The sequence below is a fragment of the Nelusetta ayraudi genome, unplaced genomic scaffold (assembly GCF_046127955.1).
Source record: "Nelusetta ayraudi isolate G7.1 ecotype Tasmania unplaced genomic scaffold, CSIRO-AGI_Nayr_v1 ptg000024l, whole genome shotgun sequence".
Classification (NCBI taxonomy): domain Eukaryota; kingdom Metazoa; phylum Chordata; class Actinopteri; order Tetraodontiformes; family Monacanthidae; genus Nelusetta; species Nelusetta ayraudi.
This window is the reverse complement of record NW_027466074.1, coordinates 1,875,578-1,890,332: the sequence shown is the minus strand read 5'-3', so window position 1 is coordinate 1,890,332 and position 14,755 is coordinate 1,875,578. Positions and strand designations below refer to the sequence as shown.

The 14,755-nt window shown below is 44.1% G+C and overlaps 1 protein-coding gene across 1 annotated transcript in view; it reads left to right on the top strand.

Moving 5' to 3' along the window:
* Window positions 1–14,755, top strand: part of LOC142889835 (uncharacterized) — an 89,316-nt gene that overhangs the window by 54,884 nt on the left and 19,677 nt on the right. Inside the window, exons 3-6 of the mRNA XM_076028491.1 lie at window positions 9,792–9,953; window positions 10,554–10,727; window positions 12,070–12,243; window positions 13,103–13,276. Coding sequence (XP_075884606.1) covers window positions 9,792–9,953; window positions 10,554–10,727; window positions 12,070–12,243; window positions 13,103–13,276 — 684 coding nt within the window. The remainder of the gene's footprint in view (window positions 1–9,791; window positions 9,954–10,553; window positions 10,728–12,069; window positions 12,244–13,102; window positions 13,277–14,755) is intronic.

The window sequence follows — 14,755 nt, the reverse complement described above, 5'->3', positions numbered from 1 at the left end:
GGTGGTTGCGCGGCTCGCGGCATGCATTTGTTGTTTCGGCGTCTGCTCTATTTCGTGCGCGAGCCGCGAGCGATCCTCGTCAATAGTACAGGAAGTCGCTCAATAAAAACGAGAAAATCTGGTGAATTTTCAAAATAAACTAATTTCAAAATAAAAACCCAATGACAAATTCGATCATATATCATATTTGTATGTTATATTTGTCAGTACATTGTATCAGAGTGCGAGAGAGATTAAACACACACACACACACACACACACAGAGGAAGACTTGATCAAAATACGTCTGTTTGATCCTAGAGATGCCGGTCAATGATCATTATGAAAGAGGTCTTGTCTTGAGATGGACACCTGAGTGCGTGTTTCTATTTATTTACACACACACGCACAAAAGTGAGCTATGGAGCGGGCTGGCTACGGGGCGAGGGGGGGCGATGACGAAAATGATTTTTTTTATTTTATTTTTTTTAAAGAAAAAAAAAGAAGTGAAAAAGTGGGAGTGAAAAAAAGAGTGCAGCTGAGCAGAAGCGCTTGTCGACTGTCGCGGAGCTTTTCGCGTCTGGTGTGAACCAGTTGGAGCCTCGCTCGCGAAATTCGTTGGCGCGGCGCTTCCGCTTCCATTGAAATGAATGGCACGAGCCGCGCGCCTGTTCGTGTCTGGTCTGAACCACTACATTCAGTGCGTTTACATGGCACGAGAGAAAATCGAATTATTGCCTTAGTCCGATTATGATCGGAGAACTCACGTGCATGTAAACACTGTTGTGATTCTATATTTAGTTTAATGCATTATAGCAGTGAGAGTTAGTATATTAGCAAATATTGTATGTATGTGTTAGAAGTATTATAGTTAGTTAAATGTTTAAATGTAATGAATGTCAATACATGTAGTCCTCTTATAATCATTTGCCCATTCTTATCAGTACCATTCAGAACCTCGGAGTAAAGACAGATACTGTTTGACTGATTAAGCCTCAGGAACAGTGACTTGGGGTGATCAAAGTGGGGGTGAACACAGAAACTGCATTTGTTACCCCCCATAAAGTTTGTGACCCTTTCAGGCACGGGAACACGAACTTTTCACCTCAGGGTTTTATGGCAGGAAAGTTTCCAGCAGACCAGATCGAGAGGAGGATGGACTATTTGGCTCCCGGCCAAATAAGGACTTGTTTCCTGCCACAGATTAGCCTAAAACGGGGAAGGCTATACCATCGGACAGCCAATAGGAGGACGACATGGAAGAAGACATCTACATATTTTATTACTGTTTGTTTCTGTATTTAAGATGGCGTAAGGGACAGATAGATCAGACTTGGCATCTGATAACACATTGTTGTTGTTAGGGTTAAGCCTCCGGAACTCTGTACCAAGTATCTTGTTTTTTCTGTTACTAAAACTTCTTAAGATTTCACTTGTCTACTATTCTCTTCATTCAACGAACACGCGGTTTGGTAGCATGAGATTGGATAAAAGAACCAAACCAACAACACCTTACTCCGATTATGATTGGAGTTTGAGAACTCCGATTGGAATCGGAGAACTCCGATTGAGACACCCAGATAATGCGATTGGAATTCGAATTTCTCTGCCATGTATACGCCTTAATCGGACTATTAACTGGACAATGCGAGTGCGCATGCGCCACGCCTCGCTCTCGCGACTCATGACCGCACAACTACGTCATCTAACAAAACAGACGGCGCGAAACAACCTGGCAAACGCGAATAAGAATGTTGACATTTGGAGAGAGGATGAGACCGGGGTGATGCTTTCTCTTCTAAAAGAGATGGACATATTAAAATAACGCACAACGGAGACCTTTTTAAAAAGGGAAGCGCAGCAAATGCAGGGCTCCGGCTTTGCGCACCCCTGAACAAATACGTATTCCTTCGTATTTATATTTCTACCTTTTCGTTCACATTTTTTGTAAGTTAGAAGAATTTTAACTTTGTAAATAAAAGCACAGCAAAGAGATGTTTTCCTGATTTGTTTTTATTTGGGTAATTTCGCTGTTATTCTGCTGGAAACGGCGTGCAGCGGCACCAGCTTCCTCCACGGTCGGCACTTTAATGAGCGTGTGTATAACTGAAGACACCGTTCCTTTGCAAAACCTGTACACAAACTCTCCCACCAGTCTGCTCCGAACCAGAATCCAACAAGAACGAGAGTTTGGGGTCCGTAGCGACGGCACAAAGCGTAGCATCGAAGTGTTGTTGTAGCCCTCCAACAGCAAACAACGTTCTTGTCTGCCTTTTAAAATAACCAGGAGCACAAGAAATAGGGTACACCTTATCTGCAAAGCAAGTAACACGTACATTATGAACTATCGTTCCATATCATAATAGATTTAATATGTCAACCGAAAGCAGCTGACCGGCTGAAAAGACTCACTCCACCCCCTAGTGTTGGGAGGAGGACCCGTCAATAATTTGAATTTCTCAGCTGCATGGATACGGGGACCAAGGTGAGAACTCCGATTGGACGAGAAAACCGAATGATTGCTTAGTCCGATTAAGCTCTGCATGTAAACGCACTGATTGATTAACATGGGCGCTGAATGGAAGCGCTTGGCGATTTGCGGCGCTTCGCTTCGCGGCGCTTCCACGTCCAGTGTGAACCGGGCGTAACTTTTCAACATTTTGACGTGGCAGACGCGGGACGATCGTTTTCTATCAGGAGTGTGCACTACATAATGTGTATCGGAAAGTTTGCGCTCCACGACATACGGACCAGAAAAACCAGCCTGCAAACCGGAACCGGGTAACGGCAACAATACCAACACACAACGCCTGTCTCAAAAACTCGAGCCACAGCTTTCTTGTCAAACTGCCGCTTCATTTTAGACTGGCTGGCGACAAGAGTTTTGTGAGCAGTTTCACAAGCACGATGCAAGCGTTCACGGAAAAAAAATTACGTAATCTAACACATTATTCTCTACTCGCTTAACATCGGAAAGCCACGTACCCCTTAACAGACGCAAGGGTCCTCTCACCGAACACTAAATCAGCTGGGCTGAACCTGAGGGACTCCCACACATACAATCGACAACTGAAGATACACTTTATGCTGCGGAACTACACTCCCAATCACTGTGCTCATTTTAACACCCCCCCCCCCCCCCCCCACACACACACACACACACACACTAAAATATACGAATTGCAGTAGGTTGGTTTTGTTGCTCTTGGTTGTCCGTTAGTTTTTTGAGAGTTAGTAGTAGATAGATCCCTAGATAGTAAGTTTGATAGATGGATAGAAATAGATAAGTTAGTTAAAGTTACACACACGCACATATATATATATAAATATATATATTAACTTCTTTCAATGAACTCCAAAACATACATGGTCAAAATCCATATTATTATTATGTTGTTGTTTTTTTTAAATGCTCATACAAAACAAAAAAGAAGTGTTACATCCACTTGTAGTGCATTATTTTTGCCAGCAAGCTTCTCTTGTTACGACTGACCACATTGACCCATATTTTCCATATACTCACCTGAATCAGGTACCCTGCAAGGGCAACGACCTTCCCCGAGGTGATCGGTGGAGTGACGTGCAACCAGCACGTGACCTCTACGACGAGCTTCCACCCACGGAAGTGCCATAGGAGGACACGGCTTAAATAGTATGGCTTGTCCACCAGAAGGCTGTATTATGGTGTACATAATATAAAACTTCTGCCCAGTTCTGCTTGTATTGCAATGGTTGGTGTTCCTGAAATTTCATTTTTCGTCCCTTTTTATTTTTTACATCCATGTTTGTGATGAAATAGTATTGTGAATCGCTAGCTCGCATTGCATGCTGGGAAACAGCGTCACTCAAGGAAGTTTTGGCTTCGCTGACACGGTCCTGAAGGGAAGTGGGTTTTAGTGCACTGGAACGGAACAATGAATGTGTTCAATCAAGCAGTACAAACCTGATTAATTGTCTTAATACTTCACTTCGAATGGCCATATTGTTTAGGATTAGAATTAGATGACAACTTCTTCACAATATTTGCAACTATTCAATTTGACCAGCAGGTGTCAGTAGAAGACGAAATTTCATGTTGACTATTTCCTAATGGAAGTGCTCTCTTTACGTTGGATTTTTCTCATAATTATTTGAAGTGTAGGCCTGTAGTTGATGAGGAATCACGGTGTGCTAACGCTAACTCAAACAGCTTAGATGAAAAAAGGGAGTGTGATTTGGGTTTGTGGTACATTATGACAATCTTGGACTTGCAAGACTGAGGCGACGGTTCAATTCCCATCAATGTGTATTATATGTGTTATTTAGCTCATCTATTCTACATTTTAAATAGATCACATTTGACATCTGACCCACTGAACACTTACTATTGAACATATTTTTAAACTATGGGCTATTTAGTCTTGTTTTAGGATATAATATAATTCATTGCACAAACTGTCAGGCTAAGTATAGAGCTATAGTCTACTACAATCAGTCGTGCCAAAAAAGAGACATTGTCTTTATTTTTCATTTTTATTTTATTGTGTCAGCATTGAACCATACAAGCATGTAGTGTTGTCCAACAAGAATGCATGGCGAATCAAATCCCAAACAACCTATGAAACAATGAACACGTTTCTATTGCACTTCATTTTATTGAGCACTAGATGACCTCCTCGAGCACTGTGTCATTGAAGCCTCGAGTAATGAACCATTTTTTGAAAAAAGTGTCAAAGCTTCAACAAAGTCTCCATCGGCCATCACTACCTACGGCTGCGTGCTCTAACACCATTTCAGAAGTGACTAACTGCAGACTTGGGAGCGGAGGAGGGATGACAGTCAGGCTGGCTCGACTGCTCCTCCTTCTCAGCCGTGGCGCGTCCAATCAGCAGCCGACATCCAGGACCGCACCTGCAAGGCGTCATCCACTCTCTCTCTCACACACACACAAAATAAATTGTGTTCAATCATGTTAAACTTGGTTGGGGCACAGCCATGGCTCTTTATATTTTATTTTTATTTTATTTTGTATTTTATTTTGAAGTTAGCGCTTTGCATTCTGGGCGATCCTCGGTACAGAGGAAGCCCATGAAGCAGGTGAGACGGTCTCCTCCCTGCTGAGACAGAAATTAATGCAATAAGTTGAGCTATGCTTCATGTAACTGTGTTTCAGTGTTTAAATGTGTGCTGGTGTCTTTCATTTAATTTTTTTTAATTTATTTTTTTATTTTTATTTTTTTTAGCAAAGTTCGTTTTTTTTTTTTTTTATTGCTATTAAAAACGATTAGCATGCTAGCATGTCCATTAGCAGGACACAGCTCTCATACGGAGCACGTTGTCTCTGCAGGAGGTGACCAAGTTTCACGGAGCAAGTTATGGTTGTGTCCCATTCTGTTTCAGGTATGTGTGTGTAACTGGAAGAATGTTACAGTGTATAAAAATGGAGCTTTAGGGAGCGAATTATTGAAATTGCGAATGTCATTTTTTTGTATTTTGTAGAAAAATGTATTTTATTTTTAATATTATTTGTATTGTAGAAACAACAACTATACGATCGCTACTTCAGTACAGAGGAAGCCCATGAAGCAGGAGGTGACCAAGTTTCACGGAGCAAGTTATGGTTGTGTCCCATTCTGTTTCAGAGAATAAACTGCTGGTCCACACCTGACTTATGCAAGTCTTCATTATAAAGCAAGCAGGACAGAATAGGAGAGGTCACATTGGTGCCGTGACTCGAGACTCTTTTGTTGTGCTACCGATGCTGCAGAGCGACCCGGGGACTGTTCTGCTGCTGCTGTTCATCTGCGGTCACTGAAGTTGTTCAGATGTGTTGCTTTTGTGCAGTGTTAGACATCAGATAGAGGGTTTATGTACTTTTATTTTATTTTATTTTATTTTTTTTATTTTTATTTTTTTCAGTTTCCAGCCTAGGCCTTTTGTGGTTTCATCCTTTTGTTTTGTGGTATTGTGTTTTGTTAACTTTTTGGAAAGATGAGTAATCCTCAGGGTAATGTTTTTGTAACTCCTTTTGGTGCTGGCAGAGGGAGGGGTTTTATGCATCCTTCAAGTTTACTGTTTGAGAGTCCTGTTCAGGGGGGTGGTGTAGTGTTGGGTAATCAGTGTACACCTGGGCGCCCCTTGCTCAGTACTGGTGTTATCCCTCCCCCCAACTCAGATGCAAACCCTCATGCCCTTGCTAGCCAGGGCACGCATTCCCCTGTCCCGGACAGGCACAGCATGTGTTCCCCTGCACCTACCCCTGATGTTATTGCTGCTAGTATTGTAGGTCAGATGGGTGATGCATTGATTCAACAGGTCAGCCAGCGGGTGGCACAGGACATTATCTCTCACCTCAGTGCATCTGTCACTACCCCTTTACTCAGTGCTGCCCCTTCACCTGCCCATGCTGATATGCTAGCCAGTTCCCCTTTACATAGTGCTACCCCTCGACCTAGCCATGCAAATGTGTCTGCCACAAATGCTTTTGACGTGTCCCATTTGCAATATGTCCCTTATCGAAAGCTGAAGGAGCCCCCCTGCTTCAGAGGAGACAACTCAGACTCTGTTTCCGTCCAGGAGTGGGAGGAGCTCATGAGGAGTTTCATTAAGAGGGGGAATCTGCAACCTGAGGAACAAGCGGAGGAGATCCTTGTTCATCTTGGTGGCAAAGCAAAGGATGTTGTCAGGTTTGGGACCAGGAACAGTGGTATTAACATCACCTGTAACCCCGATGCCATTTATGGTCTCTTGCGGAAGCACTTTGATTCTGTTCCGTGTTCACCACTCCCATTAGCAGACTTTTACACCACTCTTCCTGGGAAGGGTGAGGATGCCTTTGACTACAGGCTTAGACTGAACCGCGCTGTTGACTTGGCCATTGAACGTCTGAAGGAGCAAGGAAAGTCACTGGACAGCCCCAGCACTGAGGTGACTCGAATGTTCATAAAGAACTGCCCTTCTACTGAGCTCGCCATGACCTTCAGGTCGAAGACGATAGACAAGTGGACTGCTCGTGAAGTCCAAGACATTCTGAACGAATATCATTCTGAAATGATGTCAGTGAACAGAACTTCCAGAGAAAGGGTGTCAGTGAATGCTCTTGCTGCTGTCTCGCCACCTGCACCACCTGCTGAAGAACAGAGCCCACTGCAGCCACAGGCCACTGACCCTGATGCCCTGAACCGCCTTATTAACATGCTGGAGAAGGTGCTCCTGCAAAGATCTTCCCCAGCTTCAAACAGTCCTGTTCATGGTCCGACTCGACGGCCTGGCCCAAGGCACCCCAGGATCGGTGGGTTGCACTTGGAGGAAATGTCTTCTTCTCCACCATGGACTTGACGTCTGGCTTCTACAATGTGCCACTCCATGAAGAGCACAAAAAATACACAGCTTTCTCTTCACCTTTTGGCCTCCACTAGTACAACAGAATGCCACAAGGTCTGTCCAACAGTCCTGCAACATTCATGCGAATGATGATGTCAATCTTCGGGGATGAAAACTTCACTAGTCTGCTCTGCTATCTTGATGACCTGATGGTCTTTGCCCCAACTGAACAGCAGGCGCTTGAGCGTCTAGAGATGGTGTTCTCCCGTCTGAAAAGTCACAAACTCAAACTGGCCCCCAAGAAGTGTCATCTCTTGCGGAGGTCAGTAAGGTTCCTGGGACATGTCATTTGTGGGGACGGGGTGATGAAGGACCCTGACAAGATGAAAGCCATCATGGATGTGGGAGAGGCTGACCTGATGGAGAGTGATGGTGTGACCCCTTCCTGGAGGAAGATTAATTCTTTCCTGGGCCTAATCTTCTACTATCAGCACTTCATAGCTGACTGCTCTGCTAAAGCAAAACCCTTGTTCAGACTCCTCTCTGGAAGGCAGGTGCAGCATAAGGCCATGAGAGGCAGGAAGGTGAAAAAGCGATCATCTGCTCCACCAGCGCTTATGGCGAGCGACTGGACTGCTGCATGCAAAGAATCGTTCCAGACCCTGAAGAATGAATTAGCTTGCAATGTCACCTTATCCCACCCCAACTTCAGTGAGCCCTTCGTTCTCGCTGTTGATGCGTCGTTTGATGGCATTGGCGCAGTCCTGTCTCAAGTGCCACCAGGTGAGACTGTTGCTCGACCTGTCGCTTTCGCCAGCAAGACACTGTCCCGATCACAAATTAACTATCCAGCGCACAGGTTGGAATTCCTGGCGTTAAAATGGGCCATTTGTGACAAGTTTGGTCATTGTCATTGCCCATTGTCCTACATCTTAACAAAGCCATGTTTGGACGCATGTGAACAAAGATGGGTTGCTAAGCTTGCCGCATTCGATTTCCATCTGAAGTATGTCCCTGGCGTTAAGAACGTTGTCGCTGATGCGCTAAGCCGCGAGCCATTCGTTCAGTCATGTATCAGTCAACGTCTGATGAAAGAGCCCTACGTTGCACTGCTGGACGAAGTTAATGGCGTCGTCAGGGGTACAGTGCAAGATGCCTTCCGGCTGACAACTGCCAAGTTCTTCAAGAAAGGGAACCAGACCATCCGATTCTGATGCTGAAGCCGTTATTTTATTTTGAAAGGTGACCCGCAGCTATTTTAGGTCGAGAAAAAAAAATGGCCGAAATGTTTGTTTGATGGAAAGCGGGTCAAGCCGGAGTGGTTGGTGAGCCAAAAATTCTTTTGACCTCACGTTGTCTGTGTTGCCTCGAACCAAAAACTCAAGAAGGAAAATAAACGAGTTAAATGGAACCCACGTCTCATCAAATTATGAATGATGTAGTGGTGCTGGTATGACGGACGGACATTGAAGACACCTGAGCGTCAAAGGTAAAGAGCGGCTACATGAATGAAAACTGTGGAACTACACAGTCAATCAACACAATCAACACATTGAACACACAAACACATCACATCCTTCCTTCATTTGGCAGCAGACAATGAAACAGCAGTTGGATCAAAGATGCAGTGGAGTCCGAAGAGACGCCAGTGAAGGATCTCTGATCCAGTGGAGCTCCAAGCTGCAGTGACTTTACACACAACTGAGCATCATGTTGAGTTGAAGCAGCAGATCAGAGCAACACTGTCAGTCACAACAGGACGTGTTGACACTCAGTGGCTGGAACACACTGGAGTGTGAAGCTGCACTGAGGACACTGTAGTGGAGACACTGAGGACCTGGGGCTTCATTTACAAAAACGTACATGGATTTCATCCTGAAACAAAAAAATCTGGATGTTCAAAATGTTGCGAACGCACAAACGCACACCCATTTCCTTTGAGCGTCCCAATCCTCGTGGAATTGATCGCACATGAGCACGAGCCCTGCTCCTCCCTCGGAACATCTCCACATACAAAGCGTTGTCCCCCCTTGTTGGAAATCCAACATGCTGGTGGACTTTTGGAAGGACAGTCTTGAGGTCAGCATGACTAAAATCTCCAGTGAGGATGGTAAAGCTTTTGGGTTTGCTGTCTGTTGATCACTGATGGCCTGGTACAGTTCATTGAGTGCAGCGTTCCTCTCACTGCTGTTGTTGGTGGGAGGGATGTAAACTGCAACTAGCAAAATGGCAGTAAACTGCCAGGGCAGATAGAATGGACGGCACTTTATGATCATCAACTGTGCCAGTGGTGAACAGTGTTTGCATACCACTGCAGTGTCCCGGCACCACGCACCACAGATGTAAACACATGCTGCACCACCGCGGGACTTCCCTCCATTTACATGATGATGGTGATGATGATGATGATGATGATGATGATCAGACATTAATGAGTCTTGATTCACTTTCACTGTCTTTAGAATCTCACATGTCGACCACAACTTCTCTCTCTGCTCTCCTTCATCCAGTGAACTCTCAGAGCTTCAGTGTGCAGTGGTGTCTTCAGCTCTGCAGTCCAGCCCCTCCCACCTCACACTGCTGGACCTGAATGAGAACTTCCTGAGGGATCCTGGAGTGAAGCTGCTCTGTGCTGGACTGCAGAGTCCAAACTGCAGACTGGAAGTTCTCAGGTCAGTTCCTGCTTTCTACTGGTGGACAGTGTGTGTCAGCAGATGACAACTGGTGTGTAACGCTGCTCAGTGTGAAGACTTTGAAGCAGATATTAAAGACTCATCTAGACAAAGTGGATGTTGTTGATATTTTCATGTCAACAATCTGCAGCCAGAAAAGACTTTGGATGGTGGAAGAAAGTGTGGAAAATGTCTCCAGTCACTTTGGAGCTCAATGGAAGTTGTTGATTGGTGATGAAGGTCACATGACTGAGCAGAAGATCCTGTGAAGAAATATTAGAGGCAGATTAATAGTGCAGCAGTATTTCTTCATCTTGTCCTTTGAATGTGTTTGACTTGTAACGAGTCTCTGATGACTGAAAACAGCCACAAGCACACAAAGGACTCACTGATTATTTTCCATCTTCACTGCTGATTGGCTGCACACTGACTGACACACTGCTGTTGTTATTGTGTTGACAACCCACTGGCACAATGACTCCTTTGAGGGAATGACTCAGTGATCCCAACAGCTGCACATCTGGATCATCAACAGAGAGAAATGACTCTGAATATGACATTTACACCATGGAAGAAATCAAATATTGATTCTTTATTCAGGCTGGAGAACTGCTGGTTGACAAAGCTCAGCTGTGATTGGCTGCTCTCAGCTCTGAAGTCCAACCCCTCCCACCTCAGAGAGCTGAACCTGAGTTGGAACCACCTTAAGGATTCATCAGTGAAGGAGCTGAGTGGTTTTCTGCAGAGTCCAGACTGTAAACTGGAGACTCTGAGGTCAGTTCACCCTCTTCACTCTTACAACTTCTATCACTCTTGTTGTTGTTGTCATGATTTTCACTTCACTGCTGTTGGAAATTCAATTTGCAGACACTCTTTTTTTGATAATGAATGAAAGGGCGTGTTTTCATTGCCTCGCCTCGCCTCGCCATGGTATGGTGTTAGGGTGTTTGCACTGGCCGCTACACAGTTGTAGGGGGCGCTGTTTTGGTACCTCAATCCCCCAGGGTCCGAGCAAGACGAAGCGAGTTTAGTGGTGAAGTAGCGACGAGCAGGGCACTGGATTGGCTCCGTGTCCGCGTCGATGTTCCCTGTCAGAGCGGACATCCACGCCAACTCCTTTGACACAGAATTCCGTGTCAGGTACATTTTACCGTGAATACAAGTAGCTACTATTGGTGTTGTACAAATACATTTATGTGTATACAGTTTTTGAAAACAGCTTTTTCAATACATGTTTACTTTCGTCTTTTGGGGAGAGGCAGGCGAACCGGGAATGCCCTCGACGTCGCGAGTGTGTTCAACCATATTCGCGAAAACGACAAACGGCAAATGGCGAAGCGCTCGGTAAAGAAAATAAATCGAGTTGCTCCTGCGTGAGGCGCGGTAAGCTAGGGAACCCCAGGAGTCTTGAGGAGAGACGAAATACTGATTCGTCGAGAGGACGTGGCTCTTGGCCGCGAGGAAGCCTCAAACACCGCGGCATATAACAAAGTCGTCCTTGGCTCGCTAGGGCAGCTATTTCAAATAAGGAGGCGTGTTTACTGTCTGTTTTTCTGTTTGTTTGTTTTTAAATAAACGCTATTTCCCGTTGTATCCGTCTCGTGTTTACTTTTGGTGAAAATATGAAGGTTGAACTACACATTTGCTCGCATGGAAAATGAAACAATAAATTATAAATGTTGCTGCATAAATGATCAACTGTGACTTCAGTGAGGGAAAGTGTTCTTTCTTGAACAGAAAAGCAACCACAGACCGAGCAGCAGGTATGAAACAACTTCTACTTTGTCCATCGCTGCGCTGTTGTGTATCGCACAGAAGTGATGCTGGGGAAAACATTGTCCCGCTTTACCGTGTCGACTCCGCCCACGGTCTCGTAATCACAGAGCCAATGAAAACGCAATCGTACCGAGGCGAACCGTGGTGAGGCGAGGCAATGAAAACACGCCCTAAACTGGGCTTGAAGGTACAGTGGGTAAAATCCTCCCATCTAGTGGTCAGATTGCAGACTGCTTTTGTTGCAGATTCTGAAGTCGACGTTTCACTTTGATGTTCAGAGTGATGACACCCTGGTAAAATTCCATCGTTATAAACTCTCCATCATTTCTTCTCTATTCAGGTTGGAGTACTGCTGGTTGTCAAAGCTCAGCTGTGATTGGCTGCTCTCAGCTCTGAAATCCAACCCCTCCCACCTCAGACACCTGGACCTGAGTCAGAACCAGCTGCAGGATTCATTAGTGAAGGTTCTGAGTGGTTTTCTGCAGAGTCCAGATTGTAAACTGGAGACTCTGAGGTCAGTTCACCCTCTTCACTCTACAACTTCTATCACTCTTGTTGTTGTCGTCATGATTTTCACTTCACTGCTGTTGGAAATTCAATTTGCAGACACTGGTTTGTGTTTGAAATGAGTGGAACTGGGTTTGAAGCAGGGGTGTACATTAGGTCAATCGTGTGGAGTCCTCGTCACTTCCAGCAGGTAGAATGGTTCAGGCAGGAACTCAGTGATCTTGGTCATAATGTACGATGTGCTGGATTTTGTTTTTATATGTGCTGGATTTTACAGTCAAAGGTAAATGAGACGGATCGGCTTCTGCACTGCTCAGATCAAATAAAGGAGACATAAAGCAGATTTCATTTTAAATCTGAAACTATAATAATTGTTAAAATCAATGTATACTTCAGATACCTGCATTCTGTATGAGAGCAGACAGGGACAGCAAAAAGAGTTTGGCTGTTGTTTTCTTTAAATACATGCCAAACTACCGTGCTTGTCGCGTGAGCCTGCAATCCTGGCGTAAACTGACGGAGACGCCTCACTCGCAAAATACGCTTCAAAGTCACGCACAGCAGAAGCACCGGAGATCCTGGGAGATGCTGCTAGCAAAACATCTGCGTTACACACACACACACACACACACCGATTGTATAGTAGGTAGATCTTTTTGACTTGGTCATTTTAAAAGTAGCTTGCATGTTGAAAAAGTGTGAGCACCCCTGGTTTAAAGGTACAGAGTGTAAAATCCTGCCATCTGGTGGTCAGATTTCAGATTGCAGCGCTCATTCACTCACCCTCTCTCCTTTGTTGAGTGTCAGATTCTAAAGTCGACATTTGACTTTGATTCTAAACTCTCCATCATTTCTTCTCTATTCAGGTTGGAGGGGTGCAGGTTGTCAGAGCTCAGCTGTGATTGGCTGCTCTCAGCTCTGAAGTCCAACGACTCCCACCTCAGACACCTGGACCTGGGTCAGAACCAACTGCAGGATTCATCAGTGAAGGAGCTGAGTGGTTTTCTGCAGAGTCCAGACTGTAAACTGGAGACTCTGAGGTCAGTTCACCCTCTTCACTCTACAACTTCTATCACTCTTGTTATTGTTGTCATGATTTTCACTTCACTGCTGTTAGAAATTCAGTTTGCAGTCACTGGTTTGTGTTTGAAATGAGTGAAACTGGATTTGAAACAGGGGTGCCCATTAGGTCGGAGAGAGAGAGAGAGAGAGAGAGAGAGAGAGAGAGAGAGAGAGAGAGAGAGAGAGAGAGAGAGAGAGAGAGAGAGAGAGAGAGAGAGAGAGAGAGAGAGAATCTAATTTTTTTCTCTTTTCCTTTTCTGTATTTGTGATTCATCTGAACCTGGATCCTTTGGAGGCAGACAGGAGGACGAGTTGCCCTGTTGGTGACGGCATGGAGGTCTTGCATTTAAGGCCAGTGAAATTTATATATATACATATATTGTTTATGATTTGGAATTTACGCTTGTTCTCTTGTGGCCTCCTTTTGAACAGGTTCAGAAGGACATAAAATACGTTTATACACATTCCGAACTATTCTTGCATACTCTGATTTTTTACAGGTCATTTTTTAATCTTTTGTCTTTTTCTGGCTCGGTGCATATTATCTTGCTTTGCCTTTGTTATCTCTGTTTTTGAAAATTAAGGGTCAATTTTTTAGAATTCATAACTGAGTTTATTTTTTAGATTGAGAGCCCATATCGGAAACCTTTCAGTTCTTTTTTTACAATAGATAAACCCCGCGAAAGACGAAAATGACGGAGGTCGTTGCTAAACCCATAACACCACTTGAGGTGATGCAGAAAAATAATCCTCTTGTTAAAGGTTTAACAGAAGATTATATCTTGATTGAGAGAAAGACTTGATTAACAATTAAGAATATAGACTCAATAATAATAAAATTCTCGTGATCTGACATTAGTCTTCAGTTCAGGGATGGCTTCTATAAATTAACAAAACTATTCAGTTTGTTCATTAAACATGGAAGAATAGCCTGATGTCTGGGTTGGAGTATTCAGAGGTTATTGAACATGATACCCAATCTTATCTGACCAACTCAGAGGTTAAGGGTTTGAATAATGTCCAGTGAAACTTACCATATAACTAAGGTCTTTGGGATTCTGATTAATCCCTATCTTAGTTCAGTGATGGCAGATATAGACAAAGCATTCAGTGACCTTCTTAACATAGAAGAACAGCCCAGACATCTAGGTTGAGATATTCAGAGGTTTATATCTTCCAACTCAATAGTTAGAAAAACATGACACTCAATCTTTTCTATTCAACTCAGAGGTAAAGAGTACAAGCATTACTCAAATGAATTTACCATATAACTGAAGACTAAATCAATATCTGATGTCAGATTGCTCTCCACATAGAAACAAAAGTCTCAACAAGTTAATATTGAAGGGGAATGGATAACATACCAGTTTATTGCGATGTCCAGAGTAAAAATGCAGCAAAAATGTAATAGACCGGTTGTGTAAAAATGATGGTAAAACAAATCAAGAAGTCAAAGA